The sequence below is a fragment of the Madurella fahalii genome (genome assembly GCF_045866475.1).
Source record: "Madurella fahalii IFM 68171 DNA, scaffold_1, whole genome shotgun sequence".
NCBI lineage: Eukaryota > Fungi > Ascomycota > Sordariomycetes > Sordariales > Madurella > Madurella fahalii.
In genome coordinates this window covers 7,539,617-7,558,050 of record NW_027263971.1, presented here as the reverse complement: position 1 = coordinate 7,558,050, position 18,434 = coordinate 7,539,617, and the positions used below count along the sequence as shown (strand labels likewise).

General features: G+C 46.0%; 3 protein-coding genes across 3 annotated transcripts; all 3 read right to left on the bottom strand.

Moving 5' to 3' along the window:
• Nucleotides 1-2,334: 2,334 nt before the first annotated feature.
• On the bottom strand, nt 2,335-3,342 carry MFIFM68171_02158 (uncharacterized protein; the record flags this gene model as incomplete). The annotated part of the gene is made up of 2 exons (XM_071057580.1): nt 2,335-2,385; nt 2,443-3,342. 2 exons carry the CDS (start codon nt 3,340-3,342, stop codon nt 2,335-2,337), a joined length of 951 nt encoding a protein of 316 aa, XP_070913681.1.
• A 1,675-nt stretch (nt 3,343-5,017) lies between these two features.
• On the bottom strand, nt 5,018-6,043 carry MFIFM68171_02157 (uncharacterized protein; the record flags this gene model as incomplete). Its single annotated transcript, XM_071057579.1, has 1 exon — nt 5,018-6,043. One exon carries the CDS (start codon nt 6,041-6,043, stop codon nt 5,018-5,020), a length of 1,026 nt encoding a protein of 341 aa, XP_070913680.1.
• Nucleotides 6,044-10,002: 3,959 nt separating this feature from the next.
• MFIFM68171_02156 (uncharacterized protein) lies at nt 10,003-10,550 on the bottom strand (the record flags this gene model as incomplete). Its single annotated transcript, XM_071057578.1, has 2 exons — nt 10,003-10,471; nt 10,525-10,550. 2 exons carry the CDS (start codon nt 10,548-10,550, stop codon nt 10,003-10,005), a joined length of 495 nt encoding a protein of 164 aa, XP_070913679.1.
• Nucleotides 10,551-18,434: the final 7,884 nt, after the last annotated feature.

Below are 18,434 nucleotides of genomic sequence, written 5' to 3'. Positions count from 1 at the left end.
CCTACATAGGAACCGCTATACCTAAGACCTCTCGACTGCTGAAAGCTTTGTATCGAGGCCCAGGATATAGCTTGCAAATTCCTGTAACTGCGTGTAAGTTAGGGGAGGCCTAGGGCCTCTTGAGTTAAGGTCCATTCAGTCAATCTAGCTTCCTATAATTCAGATAGGATTTGGTGGGCTTCGAATACCTCTGCTCTAGATTACTAACCTCGAGTTCGTCTATATAAAGTTGAAGGTAGTATCCCGAAGTGGGTCTGGATCTTACAGAAAGATTAGCCTTTTTCAAGATAAGTAAAGACCTTCTGAATATGTTGCTCAGAATAGAACATTGTAGATAACTAATAAAGAAGTAGTTAAAATATAGGGTAATTTGGTCTAGAATTGATTGTGTTATGGTAAGTTGAAGTAAGTAGGTGAAAATAGCAGTGTAATGTTAAGACTGTTCCGAATGTGGGGTGTTCCGAAAGTGGGTACATTGACTTAGATCATCCAGACAAAGCTTAGATAGATTCTTATATAGCTGGGCTTCAAATGGCCGTCACTTAAACTCTGCAGACCCAAAGATCCCGATCTGAAAAGCACTACCAACCTTGTACAAGCGTTGTACGTACCCCACCTCCTGTAACATAGAACAGAACAATGCAGTGTCTGCTCTGCTTACCAGCTCCTGGACCTGCTTTCTCGTCACTTTCTGATGATCCTCGAAGACAGGGAGTACAAAATAGAGAGTTCCCTCGCAGACGTATGCGAGTGCAGCGCCACATAATTGATTCCATTTCAGATAGACTGCGGGTTCTTTATGCACGAACCTCTGGTATTGCTTGGTACGTGGAAGTCCTCGGCTTTCTAGAAGTCCATCTAGTTTCCAGTACCCAATACTTTGACGCTTATCTTTTTCCAACCCTTATTGGTCATATAGCCCTAGCCTACTTATACCTCTGTTGCATAAAAGCAACGCCACAAATTGCCGTCCAGCAATTGCACCTTAAGTATAATAACCTCCGATGGCCTTGTTGATAAAAGACTCGGTTAAGCTGCGGAGCGGAATCTCACGTAGCCTGTAGCTTAAAGAAACAGGATCAGCCTGGTGCCAGCCTTTGCTTGGGGACGTCATTTCCTAGACCCGTTTAATAGTACCTCTGTGGTTGCAGCCTTCGGATGACATCTTTATCGGAGCCTCCGGAAAACCGTTATTATATATGTACATGATAAGTACATCAAGAAGAAGGGAGCGGCATTCAGAGGAATAGCCGACTCTACCATTGAGAAGGGCAAGTTTGAGATTCACCAGTGAAGAGCCGATTGCGATAGCGCAGTTTCTCTATATATACTGATTTGGCCTACCATAGTACTATCAGTTACTATAGGAAGTAGAGTTTCTTTATACCTGAAACCTACTAATTACCCTCTCTAGGATCGGGAGGTGAATCGCCGGTATCTTTCCCGGAGTTTGCTCAATAGCAAGCTTTATAACAGTCTTGAAGATAGCGGCGTCCATGGAAACACAGGACACATATATCCAGAGCATTAGATCTCTGCCGTATACCGTAGGAAGCGAGCAACGCAGGTGATCAATCCACAGTGAGGTGCAAAAGTGGAGAGCCTCGTAGAGTCCGTAATAATCTACCCACACAGCAATCTTGGACAGCATCTCAAGTGTAACAGTCCGCGGGATGTGTCTGGTGTGGTTGTGGATTAGATATAAGACAATGCTGCATGGCCTCGGTATTCCATTTCAGCTCGAGGCACTTCCGTTGAATAGAGAACTTGTCGCGCTGGAAATTGCACTAGTGGAGCTCGACTCCTGACCGCCGAGCTCAGCAGCTCATCATGTGAGCTCGCCCAGACCATTTCCTTTGTATTTAAGCCAGTCCTTCGCTAGTCTCCTACTACAGTAGATAGATCTACAGAGACTTCAACCTTTCCACGCACTTCCCACGACCTCTGCTGAGCTCCTGCGACGCGTGACAGAACTTGAGCGGGGTAATCTGCAGCAGGGGTTGCTCACGCATTCTCCATGACCGCGTGATTAGCAAACCCCAACCCCGGCTTGTAGATCTCTGCAATGCTGAGTGAGAGACCTGCAGCTCAAAATGTGATGAGTGAGAAGAGGGCTGGCAATAAATAGTAGTAACTTCCCCAAGACACCCATTCAATATTATTAGAGGTAGTAGAAGATGTTCTGGTTTCACCTGCTTCATTGGGAGGCAGGAAGCCCGAGTCACGGAACACCTCGCTGAGGGTAAGCCTGGGCAATGGCATTAAGGAGGAAGGACAAAACTGATCGATACGCTACCAATCCGTCGCCACAATATACTAGCGACCTTTTTCAACTCATCCAATTCCCATGTGAGGGCAGATACATTCCTTTTGAAACGCTCCGTGCTGTATAGGGTTAGGGTTGTAAATAGCTCCTGAATTATGGTTTGGCACCCAACGAACTATGGTGGTCCTGCTTTGAAGCGTTTCGAAGATGGAAATCACCCTCGTGGAAGGGTATGTGAACGCTTCTATGAAGTTCTCGCTCAATCGTTGTAAGACACGAGAGCCTGGTCTCAAGTTATCTATCAGCCTCCAGTTTGGCTCATTGCCCATGATGCGCAGCCATGGCTCCACAAGAAGCCCGTCATGCGGGACTCCAAAGAAAACAAGCCCATGAACGCATTGGGTGTTCGCAGGGTCTGTCCTTGACAAGTGGCAGATGGCTTGCTTGACCACCAAGCCCCCCAAGCTGTGGGCAAGGAAGACTATTGGCCTCGGCCGGGACGATGCTGCATGAGCTGGCTGTGGCCGTAAGCCCGTCACGGCGCTTGCTAGTGCATTCTCAATATCGCACAAATCTTGGAACGACATGCTGCTAAAGAGCGACGAATCGTAGCCGTAGAGCAGTGTCCGCACATTGGGTGACACGCAGTCATCATCGTCCACAAGCCACATGAAAGGGTCTCCCCTTTGCTTCCACGACCCAAACGGATGGCTGCTGAGGCTGCTCACGGCAATGAAGTCGATTGTGCCTCTGTCATCGCCGCTGACAGTGTTCAGCGGGGTAAAACCGAGAAAGCTAGTGTCAATCTCGAGCCGAACGGTGAGGCTTTTATTGCCCAGGTGCACGGCATTTTCCCAGGTCCAAGAAGTTCCCTGCCGAAGACGGTCTGGGGTTCGGGAGAACGTGGCAATAGCGACCATCGAGTCCCTTTGGTGGTGAGCGCCCAACGACCTAACAGTCGTCTGAGAATCCGAACCAAAAAACTCATCGAGAAACGACTTTGCCATCACCCGGCTGTCCACTTCAGGGGGGAGGCCGGCAATCCGATACACGTGACTCTCCTGGTTTGGTGCCATGGGTTGTTGTTATGAGAGACATGCACCCGGATGTTGTTTTTTTCTTGGAGCCAGGAGAATCGTCCAGAGACGGTCTCAAAAGCCCCTCGTCAACGGTGAGAATGGAGAAAACCCCTCTTCAGAGCCTTGCCAGCATAGGGGGGTTAAGTGCGTTTCGCAACCCATGCCGTGTCACCCACCGGAACTTGCCACACCAATAATCGGGGCATGGGTGTCAGCGCCGAAGTCGCCGGGAGCGGCTGCCTGGCTCTTTTGATAGGAGCACCCTCCTTTTCCTAGGTAATGACTTCTGATTGGTGACGGCCGAGATCCTACTGGTTTGATTGGCTCGCAGTTTAAACCAGCTCTATTTCCCGTGGACGTATAGGAAGTGTCGCAAGGATCGAGACGTAGGAAATGCAAGAGCAATGTCCCTTAGACTCTTACTCTAGGTAGTCTAGCGAGGAAACCCTAGAGATCAGACCGAAACTCGTCGGGAGCGACACTATATCTTGTTCTATGACCGCGACCTGCAGATGCTAGTCAGCATGTGTTGCAAAGCGGAACCGCGATGCAGAGCAGCAATTGCACGTTAAGCGCCACAGGATACTAGTTCAAACATCTATAAGGATGAGCGGGACTGGCGATGTTCCATTCTAGTCCGGCAGCTCCGCCCCTAATACGAGTCCGATGCGATGAATTTGGACTGCCTACTAGGTAGTCAAGTGTCCGAACTCCCTTAGTGCGTATTCACTCAATGGAAACGGATGCCTACCTCGTGTTGACCTCCACGTTAGCACCGCCGTCTTGCTTTCGTTTGTAGGGAAACATCCAGTTGCGCTTGAGCTTCAAAGTCGAACTCTCACCCTTTTCGCAGCAGCATCGCCGGTGCCTTGGGCATGCGTCAGGTATCTTTTCTGTACTTCCTATTTAAGAGTTCTTTCTGCACATACCAATTGCCTTTCCGTAGTCGCAGCTTTTTCTCCCTTCTCGACCATCTCCCTTTTTATATCGATTTCAGCTTGTTTTGTCGGTCTACAGCTACGAGGGAAATTGACACCCTCTTGCACTCTCCTGCAATCTGCCAGCATATCCGGGTCGGCTTTCGCACTGCAAGACGAGATGCTCGTCCGTTCTACATTTGATGGGGCCGATCATGCCTTCGCCTCCAGACAGCCCTCTCAGCGAAGCCGCCGCAACCCCCGAGAGTGGGAGACAACACCCTAAAATAAACAAAAGCCAACCGTCAACCCAAACCCCCGTTCCGGAACATCATCCTCCGCAGCAAACACCATCTTCAAGCTCAGCATCAACCTACTTTCCAGCCCCCACCCAGTCAGTTCGCGCCCTCTCCAACTTGCTTGACCGCATGCTGCTGCGAGAGGGTCGAGATGTGCGGCCCGACAGGCGACATCGTGCATCCGGGCGACGCGGACTCCTTGGTCTCGGGTCCGATTTTGTCCAAACGGCACAAGCAGTACTTCTCGTGCATCTCGCTTGTACTGGGCTGGTGGGACATTGCACTAAGCTACGCGCTTATAGTACCCATCTTGCAAAGCAAAGGGGGACTCGACGCCGGTGCGGGCTGTGGACGTGCCTACTAATTAATTGCAAGATACGGTGGTCCGAACTTGGAATACTTTTCCATTTCACTACTTATCCCCGCTGGTCAGCTTCATAAACACCTCAAACACTATTATGGTCTGTCCGCCCATATTCTCCTCTTCTGCTTTCTAGCTGCTGTATTCACCAATGTTTTCACCAAAAAGAACACGAACAACCCGATATACAGAGCGAAAATAACGACGACGGTAATGCCCAAAACAATGAGACTGAAAAGCACGATCCCGCTCGAAACATCTTGCAGCGTCTTAGAGGAGCCCAGAACGTCCGTAGCGAGCCCGACCTGCAAGGCAGATAACACAGTGGTGCAGGAGGCAAATACAATAACGATCCATCGAAAACGCTTCCGAAAGAAGTCGCTGTAGCTTGGGGCCAGCAGTCCGCCGTAGCCCCGAAACAGTCGTTGCCAATCAAAAGGGCACATGAGGCGATAGATGTGGTTCAGACGGTTGACTCTCAGCTCGCCGTAGTGGAACCGTCTGTGGACGTTGACCAACCCATTGACACTCAGTCCCCCACTTCTGATAAGAGACTCTACAAAATCGCGCCAGGCCGCCCAGGTCACCTCGGCTGGTAGTAGGCGGGCGTCATGGGCCAAAGTCCAGTCGTGCTCGTTGCGGATCAGCCAGATATACGACAGCAGGAAGCCACGGGCGCCCGCGTCCAAGTCCCGGTCTATGCTCACATGGCTGGCCCAGCAGAAATGAGAGAGCAAGTACCTCGGCAAGGGTTTGAGGAAGATCCGTCTCGTCTGAGGGCACCAGACCAGGTGTAGGTCTGCTCGATAGGTGACGGCGACCGTCCTGCCGAGCTCGTGGACCTGTCGATGCAACGGACGAGCGGGGAACTGCCGCCCAGCCCACCATAGGTATTTATAAGCTACGTCGAGCCGAGAAAACGAGAGGTCCTCCATGATAAACGCTCGGACGTGGTTGGAGACTAGCAGGATTTCCTCGCTCCGATCAATGAATATGCAGGGTAGGCTTGTGGCAAGGTCGTTATCCGGAATGAAGACCTCTGTCGTGGGCTGTGTTGATGTCTTGCAATGGAATAATTCGGCCTCCGGAGTAAAGGGCGGCGTGGTTGGGGGTTTGTACATTGTTCTCCTGCTGATGGTGTTGTATGACCCCGTTGCCCCCAGAGCCTCGTAGCGACATGACCAATATTCGACGAACCCCTCAGCGCAGCTCCTTCCAAGACGAACGTTTAGTGAGAGGGTGAAGAAGTGGGGATAATAGTCGCCGAGCTGTCGACCCTCCTTGGTGTTGGAACTTCCGGCTATTCAACTGAAGTTGGTGAATACCTTACGCTATGTGAAAACTGCGGCGTCCCCCAGCGCCGCGAAGGGCGGCAGTAACTATTATCACCAACTTGGATGTTCTCAGCTCTTTGCTAGAGGGCGCTGCGGAACCAGTAGATTTGGCAACCTCTCATATGCGGGGTTCCACCAATAGCACGCACTCGGTAGATGAAGTGAGGCGGAGCAGATTGATCAGTGGCCAGACCTCGAAATTGTATGCGTACTTCGCCTTTGTTTGTATTGAATTGTCCATTTGACTGGTCCATTGGTGAATCGACTGTCATGTCGCCGAGCCAAACCGTTGGTGCCAACTATCGGACCAAACTGGATGGGCATAAACTGACGAGCATCTAGCAGCGACGGCAAGACCGACTGGGCCTCAGTGTCATACGCATGTGCTGCGCGACGTGGCTTGAACCAGCTTGAGCCTCTCATCTTTCGATCCAGTCCGCTCTCACATTTCTTTTCGTATGCCTTTCTGTCAGCCCACGAGGCAACTATCCCTTTGCCAGCCAGACGGATGCTTAGCGGGGGCGCATCATCCGGATCTGTCTAAAACTGCCGCACAATCGGGCGTCGCTGCTTTTATGGCCAATCAGTCCATCCATTGCACAGCCCTACTTGCGCACCCTCCCGTCAGCCACATAAGAGCCGAAGCCGCCTTGGGATGAGCCTACCCGCGACAAGTACCTCAGGCTTCGATGATCACTTCCTTGGTATCACGACGCTCTTTGCTCCACCTCAACAGGATACAAAGTCGAGTAAATGATCGAGCTTAACCGCAAGACGTAGTATAGACGTCTAGACCCCAATAGACTCAGTGTCATTGTGATATATGGGCTTAGTGGACACGCTTCTGGGTCCTTCCAGAAAAAGGGCCGGGACCCATATGTGGTTGCAGGACTCTCACCCACTCGACCTCACCAGGGAGGGCACGGGTCGGCCGATGGCGCGGATGATGATATACGGCTATGAATCGACTGTTGCACAGAGTAAGAGCATACGAAACTTGGAGGACCTTGCAAATCCTTCCACAGCCATCTGCTCGCATTTTGCTGGCGCCGTTACCGTCAAACCGGTCATTCTAATCGTTCGCAGCTTAAGATAATTAATCGTCAAACAAGTGAGATCATAACGCTTGCAAGTTTGCAGTGTCTGGATCTTTACGCCATACAGATGACAATGGCGTTGTCAAGATCGAAGAACGAAGACTGCTTGCGCCTCATCCGAGCGATATATGGAATTGCACAGTACCCTATTCTTTGGCGTTCCACACAATGGCATGGACATCCGCTCTCTCATTTCGATGGTTTGGGACGGCCCGAACCGGCGCCCTTGTTGAATTCCTCGATCATATCAATTCGCGGATCCTTAGTACACAGCAACGGGACGCCGAAGCAGGCCGCTGCAGCCTCACACCTGCCCTTGGGATCGCTTGTCTCCAATCACCAGACATCAAGCTAGGCCTAACAGCGGCCAAAACAGTGAGTTAGAATTCAGACTATTCGCTCTCTACCTCGATCTACCTTGCTTCCAGCCCCTTACGACGGTTGCCTATAGTTAGATACGAGAAACCTTCTGGTATACATCAGTCCCGTGATTGAACAGGATTTGGTAATTCATATGCTGATATGTAGCCTCCATACAGACTTGCCAAGACCGACTCCATCTCTTAAACTATAACTTCCCGAACAAACAAATTCGCGACCATCGTAGACGTCGACTCGGTACTGCCGAAGGGCAAGGAATTTATCGAGTACTTCACGGCCTTGCACATCAACGCCAACAAGGGCATCAACGGCCGCGGCAAGAACTGCCGGTTCAAGCCGTCTTACGCTGCCGCAACCGATCCCGCAACAACTCCGGCAGTCTGCAGATGTATAAGTGGTACCGGGAGATGTTTGACACTCGGCTGTATTGACTCAGTTGACTTTCTGTTCTGTTCTGTTCTGTTTTGTTCTGTTCGACTAGGTTGGTTGTATGAACAAGTAATTTGCGACCTTGTTTCTTGCTCTAGTTTATTTTAGGCTGGCTTCTGTTTCTTGCTGAAAATTGCTTGCAAAGATGCATTGGGGAGGTTGCATGGTGCGTAGGAGGTAGTAAGTACTTTAAGAGGGTTTGCGTCTCAGAGAGCTTAGGCGGCGAGGGCACTCATGTGGCTAGCCGTTGGTCACGCTGCTTCGCCATAGATACGTCTCTCCCACCTTTTAAAGAACTGGAAGATCCTTAGTAGAACGATGACAGCGCTAGAAAAAACTTCGTCACCCAGAGCTGCCAACGAGAGGCAATATTATGCCTAGGAAAGTACCTTAGTCCAGAATATCTCTCTAAACCCCCACTTCGCAGTAATAGCCCTCCTCTATTACCCTAACCCTGCTTGAAGCGTGAATAAGGTAGATATCCTTCCCCTGTGACTCTCTCGCATACCCCCTGCCCCCTCAAACACGCACACCTTTGGCGGGATAACAGGTAACAGGTAGGCACCTTTAGGTAGGTACTGTCTGACTGGCCCATACAGATCCCCCGAAGCGGCAATGTTGGTGGCAGCGCAGCGCCTTGATACAGGTAAAAACGGGGAGCGGAAAAGGGGGCATCTGCACTCGTCTTTCACCTATCATTAAAGCAAGGTATATTTCTTCTACATTCCTGCATAGCGCCATCGACGCTCCCTGACGACTCTGTCTAGGTTGGCCTGGCGGAGGAGGGACTGTTTGCTCTGCAGCGGTACGAGGTCGTTAACGTCGTGGTGCAGCACTACAGGGCGTCTATGTTAGTGACCATAGGGCCGTGGTTGGAGATTTGACCCCGGCGACTTGAATTTGAGAAACTGGTAAATTGACTTGAGCCAAAAAAAAAAAAAAAATTATGAAAGGTAAGGCACTTAACGAGACCTGAGCCAGCTCGCGCTGCGTCTCCTCGCCGCTACTGCTAACGTACCAGAACCAACCATACCAAAGGTGTCACGCGTACAGGAGCTCAGCAGAGGTCGTGGGAAGTGTGTGGAAAGGTTGAAGTCTCTGAAGATCTATCTACTGCAGTAGGAGACTGAAGAACTGGCTTAAATACACAAAGGAAATGGTCTGGGCGAGCTGCTGAGCTCGGCGGTGAGAGCCGAGCTCCACAAGTGCGGTTTCCAGCGCGACAAAAGGGAAAAGCCAGGCTTGTCCAATACTTACCCATGACATCATTATAATATAGAATACACATCGCCTACAACTCGCAGTAGATGGACGGATGGCAGCTGTAACTCCAAAAGCCGACAAACCGGTTGTCGTACTAGTTCGTCTTGCCCTGCTTCCGCCCTTGTTACCGTATTCCTTGTATTCGACGGGATCGCGGTCCGGGTACAGCAGCTTGCTGAACCCGTTCCCCTCCCTCGTGTACTGAAGTCCTGCTCGTATACCTCGACGTCCTATTCGCCGTTGGGAAGGACGGCGCGTTAATGTCGTAGTCGTAACTCGCGTCCATCTCGGCCGCCTGGGTGGGGTTGTCCTCGGGGGAGAGGTCAGCCTTTATGCCCGGTCGCACTGAACTGCCGAACCTTGTCGATCACTGCGTCGGATATCTGGGTGTATCCAGACCCCTTGGGATGCATCACTCGGATCTATGTGACGGGCTATAGGCTGAATGTTGACGGGTCAGATGCGGCTAGGTCCTTCAGGGCCCACTCGGTGGCTTCGGGGGTCGCGAGGGCGGGGAACCTCGCCGCTCCGTCCCCACTGGCTATCGCTTCCCGGATCTGGTCCTCAGCCGACTTCCTATTGATGGGCGGGACTAATTAAGAGGTTTAAGACCTGTTGGAACAGGGTGCCGTTGCTGCCCAAACTCTGCTGGAACGGGGTATCGCTATTGCCTAAATTCTGCTGAAACTGGGTACCGTTGCTGGTCCCAGCGGCCGGAGGGTCTTGGTAGGGAGAGTTGTAGTGTAGGAACCACGTCTTCGGGTCGATGGGGTTGTTGTGGTATTTCCAGTCCTTCTTGTGCTCGCAGAAGCGGTGACCGTCAAACTTTTGCTCGAACTCGTCGACAAAGTAGACACCGGGCTGCGCCCTGCTGAGGCCCTCCACGGCACGCCGAAGGATGCCGTTGAGCTTCGAAACCAGCGAGTTTATGTCCCTGCGTAACGTCGTAGTGAGGTAGATTTTGTCGTGCGGCCACGAGATCCAGCTGATTCGATCGCAGTGCGTGTCTACCTCGTTCCAGAATCGAATGTACCCGGTGACGTAACTGTGGGCGAGAACGGAGTTAGATTCCCTCAACGCTATACCGGGTGTAATTACTGAGTGGTGATTGTCAGGTAACTCATAGTTGAAAATTTGGGTTCTGACTTCTCGCCCTGTGAAGGATATGAACAAGGATTTCGATGATCTTGTATTCAAAGGACCGCCTAGGGTCGTCTAGAACATCGAGTGTAGAGGTTAGAAGTGCGTTGTAATCCTGTTCATAACTTTTTGTTGTTAGTATATATTATGTACGAGATAGGTAAAGAGATAGGTCGGGTAGGTATATATAATTCGACCTGCTCCAGGATTAAACCCCCAACGATATAGGCACGCGTTGACAATCTGTAAGGTCTGGGTCAGCTAAAAGTAGAGTGAAGATAATGACAGAAAAAAGAGTGGAAGGGAAGAGGCGAGGAAAAGTAAATAAATAAGTATAACGAGTAGACGCGTCCCTTACATTTCCAAATCTAAGGTCGTTTCCAGAGATGCTTACCGTTCTAATCTAGGGCTTTCCAATCTTGGGGTGGTCGGCACCCAAGTCGGGTTCGCCCGTCTTAACCTGGCTCGTCCTAACGTCACCCAACTTGGTGCCAGTGCAGGTGCCAAAGATAAACTTGTGTGAGGTGGAGAATCCGGGGAAGCGGGGGTTCTCGTTCATCTGGTTGGGATATGACATCTTGAAGCGGAAGCACTGATAGATGAGTTCGTCGCTGGGCACGTCGGCGCTGATGCCGGCTGCGAACGAGTCGCCGATGGCGAGCTACTCGGTGATGTCGCGGTCCAGGGATGGCGCCACTTACTCAGTATATTCTCCAGCCGAGTCGACTATAGCATAGACAACTAGGTTGACGGCGTCCTATCGGACTAGGGGATCGAGAGGGATGGCGAGGCACAAGTTGGCTCCGGTTCCGACCGCCAGGGCTAGGACAAGTCGTCTTATTGAAGGTATAACTGATAGGAGGATAAGAAGAAGAACTAGATCTATAGGAATGGTGGTGGTAAAGATAGTGACGTTGACTTCTTCACATCCGTTCTCTTCATCACTCCTAATAGCGTCCGGTATAAGTTTATATACTGGCTTGAGGCACTGCATTTACATGACCTCCCTATATACCCGAGGCTCACAGAATGTCTTACCGCGCTCCCACTTTACAAACCCGATGACACCGCATCGGTTAACCGCTCTTCAACCCTCCTCAATCTCTTGCTCGGCCCGACTAGAGCTACGGCCACATAGCCTGGGCATGCTGGAGTCCTGGAGTAAAATTAGAAATATAGCCCCCCGCCAAGTTATCAAACCTTCTACCATCATAGTTATATCTGCACATCGGTTCGGTAATACGCCGTCGGGGGTTGCACAAAGAAGCATTACAGACTTATGCCGCTCGTCTGCACTCCTCACCGAAGGTAAAGTCAGTAGCATGAAGAAGACAAGAATTGAGAGAAGCAGTACACATATAACAATGCGCGTCTGAGACAGATTTCGATCTCGGTCGGTAGCGACACCAACATGTATATTGACAGCCCATCATGGAATGCCAAGGGATCCCTCAGTCACGGTTGCATTTTCTACAGTATAGTAAAAGGTGCGGGAGCCAGGTGGTTTCCAGCGGCTACTAATTATAGAGTAGCTACTTGGATTTCAGGGGATTTAGGCTGCCGCCCTGAGCACTTCACCTCGATTTTAGTTGAGGCTTTGACGATCACCTACCTCGTGCTATATCTAACCCTCCCCTAGCTCCAACTCACTCAATTATATTCCTTCATCCGTTATCTCCTTACGCCTCTTACATCCCTCTCAGTCTACAAATCCATTATAGTTTCTACCACTCATACCCTTCTTTATACCATCTGCCTTCTAGGTCCCCACACTCTTCCCGTTATAAGCGCAGCGCCATCGCATCGAGAAGGCGGCCCTATACAAGTCACCATTTCCTCGACCTCCGACTGTCTCAAGGTCCCCGGCAGCTCTCCAGCCTACTACTGCTCGGACTCAGACCCTACCTACAATATCTTCCAAATTACCCATTTGGATTTCAGCCCCGTCAACCCATACGTATTTGTCTACCAAAACCATTGTCGAGCCCTTTCGTAACCCCTATGCAACTAACCTAACTTCCGTTGTAGCGGCTTTTATCAGAATATCAGGTTTATAGGCCGCTTCATTTCCGCTGCTGGTAACGTCCCGTGGATGACGGTCAACGCCACCTTCCTGGACCGCGATCTTCCAGACAACAACCCGTTCTTCTACGGGCCTCTATGCGACATCGACGTATTCTAGGACATCGAGGTGCCAATTCCCGGAGGCGACCAACACACTCCCCTCGGCCTCCACCGTTCTTGTCCCCTGGCATTAGGGAGGGCTACGCCGTTGTAAGCTCGTAGCCAATTCCCTTGTACCCATAGTTCGTACCCGTAGGCAGGTACAGTGCCAGAGCCAGGGCGGTTACGTAGGACAGTAGGAGGATATTCTGTATCGAAGGAAGCTTTGAAGTAATAGAGTGAAGGAAGGAAAGGCCTAGTATATGTCGGAAACACGGCACCTCTGAATCTTGGGAAATGATAGTTTAGGTTTTTGTGTGTCTTGATTGTGTTGATTCTCTTCCGCCCCCCTATCTTTGCTGGAGAGTTGGCTCCTTTTATAGACGAGATACACGTACAGGATGACGTCCGCACAGTGGCACAGTTGGCTGCCAGCCTGCTTTAGCTGACTAGAATACATGGGTTTGACTCCTGTACTAGATCCTGTGATCCTGATCCTTAGACTAACGCCTGACCCTTTTGACAGTATATTCTGTGTGATAAGTTGATTAAATTAATGTTGCCTCAGACTTCTACACTCCTTCGAAAGCCTTATAGATTGAGCGCACCGTGTCTATGATGCTCGATTGACTTTGAAGACATCTAAATTTTGTGTAAATATTTACTCAGGACTAATAGCCGTGATCGGATCCCAGAGTCATTTGCTATATCCTCTCCTTTTTTGTTCCTTGCCATATACCAAAGCTAGGAGTTGAGTATTACTAAGGTAATTAACTAGTTACCTATTTACCTAATCAATGGCAAATTCGCACCACCTTTCAGTTCAACACTACGATTCCTTTCGCCTACTAGCGTGTTTCATCTCTACACCATTTATATCGTGTCGACTGGTACCGCAGGCGTTTATCGGAAGTGGCCTCCTCGAGGATAAGAAGCCTGCTCTAATTGATCTTAAGGTGAATTATTAACCTGCCATTCTGCACTTCGACGTGGCCAGTACACTTGACTTCTATAGGACGATGCAAAAGTTGGGTTACGAAGCGAAACGCCCTACATTCTTACAGGTTACGTTTAGATAGATAATCTACCTGTGATGCCGGTACATCCGCTGAGTGACTGCCACTAAGACTCATTCTTTTATATGACTACGATATAAAGTAGGGGCTCAAGCCTAATATAAAACTCAAGTTCAGCCAATGTTAATCTAAGAAGTAATAGTACTCGAGAATAATATATTTGTTACTTAAATTCCTATAAAATTATATTAGAGGTTAGGAAAGCTCTATATACTCTAGGATAGCTTTAAGTTTAGCTATAACGCTATTATACATTCTTTTTCATAATCTCTCTCTATCTAGTTCCTACAAAGCTCTCTATCCACTATAAAGAGTCTATATACTATAATAGAATCTTAGATTATTCTAGATTTATCCTTAGAGAACTTAACCTTTTTACGAGGCTTATATATATTCTCTAGAGCTGAACTAAGAATAATCTCTAGGAGTAGAATTTTAAGATAAAATAATGTATTCTAATAGGCTGATATCCTTTTAGCTTTAGTAGCTCTACTATAACTATTATAATCTAACGCTAGAATTTACTTATAAAGATATAATTATTAATACCTCTATTACTCACTACTATTAAAAAGTAAACGTCTTTCTTAGTCAGTAGTTTAGAAAGCTATAGGGTTTTACTTAGTTAAAGAACTATAGAAGCTATTATAAGTATAAGATGGACCTTTTCATCTAGCTATAGCAATAGCTATAGACTCTATTTCTATAACAATATATTGTCAAAGGTAATAATAGACTAAAGACTACTATTGATCGTAGTTACTAGAAGATATATTCTAAAGTAATATATAGAATATACTAAGTCAACTAGATACCTATAATAGTCTAGTTATATATTATAAGCCTTCTGCAAAGTTCTATAGATATCGAGGAGAAATATACTTACTAATATTTTTAGAGAGGTATCTAGTAAGTAAATCAAGATTTTTTTGCTACTTAGGCTAGTAAACTGTTAATTAGGTAAGGTACACAGTGGATGATGGAAAAGAAGAAAGGTGAAGAAAAGACTTCAAAGTGCTTAATTATTGATTCTATCTAAGTGAGGAAAAGTCGTAGTTATTATAGATTTGATCTTGTCGGCCGTTTCGGCCTTCGGGATAATTGGAAAGGGGGCTTATTGTAGATCACCTGCTTACTGTGGAGCTAATTTTGAAGATCTCCTTGAATACGAGATTCCTTCACTCCACAGATGAGATTATAGTGCGTTTAGAGATGCTGGACCCTGTTCTGGGTGCCAGTGCCCTATTCCGGTTGCCAACGCCCTATCCTGAGTGCCAGAGCCCTGTTCTGGGTGTTGTGGCCTTGTTCCGGGCGTTGTAGCCTTATTCCAGGTGCCGGAGTTCTGTTCCAGATGCCGAAGCTCTGTTCCAGACGTTGCGGCCCTGTCCCAGGTACCGTACCCTTGACCTAGGTACTGTATTATCCCCAATATAAACTGAAATTACTATATAATATTAGTTATTATAACTTGTTGTACTAGAAATCACATTTATAGAGGTCAGCTCTTAACTGCTAAACTCAGTAGCTTATTATATAAACTTGTCTAGACTATTTTCCTTTATATTTAAGTTAGTTCTTTAGTCTACTATTATAGTAGACAGATCTTTAGAGACTTCAACCTTTCTATATACTTCCTATAACCTCTACTAAGCTCTTATATATATAACACAACTTTAATATCTTCTAATAACTTTCTTGAGCTAGTTAGTAACTTGGTTAGTATTACAAATACTATCCTAATATAGGTTTTAGCGAAAGCCACTATCTTAGCTCACTTAGATCTTATCATTTTTTAGGAGAGAGCTTGGTGTTTTTAGAGGAGGCTTGTTAATGATTACTAGATACCTTAAAATATTGAATTTATCATAATATTTCATCTTTTCAGACCCCTAGTTATCTATTTTAAAAGATATAGCTATTCTGAAATATATATCATTTAAAATCTTCTCATTGTCTTCCGTGTATCTAAGATCTATAAATCATAATAATAGTCTTAAACTCATGTTATAGGAGTCACTATATAGGATACTAGACTGAAGAATACAATATATACTAGATGAAAGATCTCGGAGTATACCAATAATCTTATCTCTCAATTACTTATATCTACTAAGTTTAAGAGTAATGTTGAGTTATATTAATAATTCAAAGTCATTTATACTTTTGGAGATAGTACTAAGAATCTCTTAGTAATCTTTCCTATTAAAGTAGTAGAGAAACTTCCTAAACTCATTTGATATCTATTATTTCTCAGCCTATTTAAGCTAATACGATAAATATTTAGTAACTAGTCTAGAATAGTAGAAAATGTATAATATTTACTTATCTATTAACGTATGTGATAAGCGAGTCAGCTAGACAAGCGAGTCAGCCACTTTTTAATATGACGTACCTCTTCTGCATAAAACACTAAATTTCTCTATAACCAATAATGGAAACTATTTCGTACGAAGCTAGGATAAACCTAGTACTCGCCGCTATTCAACGGGACCCAAAGCTTAGCAACCGAGCTACAGCAAAGATCTATACCGTTAATAAGGATACTCTCCGTGACCGACGTACCAGCTAGCCTATACGATGTGATATTCCACCCAACTCGCGTAAGCTCACCGATTTAGAGGAGAAAACGATTGGTCAGTACATTATTAAGCTATATGCATGTGCATTCTACTCCCAGCTTTCATACGTGGAAGATATGGCCAACCGATTGCTATATGAATGCGACGCACCGCCTATTAGTATACAATTGGCTTACAACTTCGTTAAGTGCTAACTAGAACTTTGAATGCATTTTATACGTAAATACGACTACTAGAGAGCTAAATACGAAGATCTAAAAGTTATTCGTAAGTAGTTTGCCCTTGTATATAATATTAAAGTCAAATACAGTATTCTTAACAACGATTTATATAATTTCGACGAGACCGGCTTTATAATAGGTATTATTATCGCTACTATAGTAGTTACTACCTCAGATGGCTATAGTAGGGCTAAATAGGTCTAGCTTGGTAATTAGAAGTAGGCTATAGTTATCTAAGGAGTGAATACTCTAGACTAGGCTATCCCACTATTTATTATCTTAGCTAGGTACTATTACCTCACTAACTAGTATCAAGAGTACAACCTTCTAGCTAACTAGTATATTACAATAACTAATAATAGATAGACTATTAATAAGAAGGGCATAGATTGGATTCAGTACTTCGATTTTTATATAGCATCTTATACAAAGAGTAAATATCGGCTACTCATCCTTAACAGCTACGATAGCTACTACTCCAAAGGATTTAAGACCTATTACTAGGAGTATAACATTATTACACTCTATATACCTCTATACATTTCTTACCTACTTCAGCCATTAGATATTAGTTGTTTTAGCCTGTTAAAGAAGGCATATAGCTACTAGATTAAGTAGTTAATACAGATGAACATTATATATATCAGTAAATTGGAATTTCTCTATATATTCAGAGAGGCGTTTTTTACTTCAATCACAGAAAATAATATCCAAGGGAGGTTTTCCAGAGCTGGCTTAATACCGTATGACCCAGAGAGGGTAATATCTAAGCTGGATATACGTATTTAGACCTTAACTCCCCCAGCCTCAAACCTAGGTACAGCACTACCTTAGCTCTCTCAAATATCGTACAACTCTCGAGAAGCCACCATACAGTCAGAGCTTATTAAAACTCAGATATCTAACCACTAAGAGAGCTCTCTAACATCTATATTGATTGCTATAAACCGATTAGCTAAAGGTATAATAGCTGTAATGTACGAGGTAGCTCTTCTACATATAGAGGTCTCCACACTACGAAAGGCTAATAAAGGGCTTAGTAAGCAACGGAGAATAAAAAAAACATATATATAGCTTGGAGAGTCACTTACTGTACAAGAGGTATAGGATCTACTAGATCAGAAGGCTATAAATGAGTAGGTAGCCCAGGAAACACGATAAAATGGTAGTAGTATAGGGGGGTCTCAGACGAAGATTCGGTGCTATAGTGTATACGGTAAGTCTGATCATAATATACGTATATGCAAGGAAGCTATAGAATCGTCTGATTCATCTGTTTCTAATCTAGTTATAGTTATTTCCTAGTGTTATAGTTGTGTAATTGAGGATAGTTGTAGTAGGGTAGTAAAAAGTAGCTGATTCATTTATCTAGCTGACTCGTTTATCACATACGTTATATATTATATCAATACTAAGTTTCTTTTTAATAGTTTATAGTACTTCTTAAATCTTAATTACAGTTATCTTAAAGAACTTATATAAGTTCTAGAACCACTAGTAAATCTATACTTTCGTCTTCTCAGCTTATTAGAATAGTCTAAAAGGGTCTTAAAGTATTAGTTCAATCTTTTCAAAGAATAACATCACTTAGAAGTTGTTTATAAATATTATAAAGTTTAGATTGTTTAGTTATAAACTAGCAATTAATATTCTTACGCTCTAAGGTAGTTTTACCCTAGTTATTTATAAAGCTAATATAGATCTCGACAGTTATAATAATGAAGAGAAGTGTCTTTAAGACTGTTCTTACTACTTTAAAGCTAGATTTAGCTACTAAAACTATATCTTTACTAGTAACTATTTATTATATTATAGAAAGGAGTAGTTAA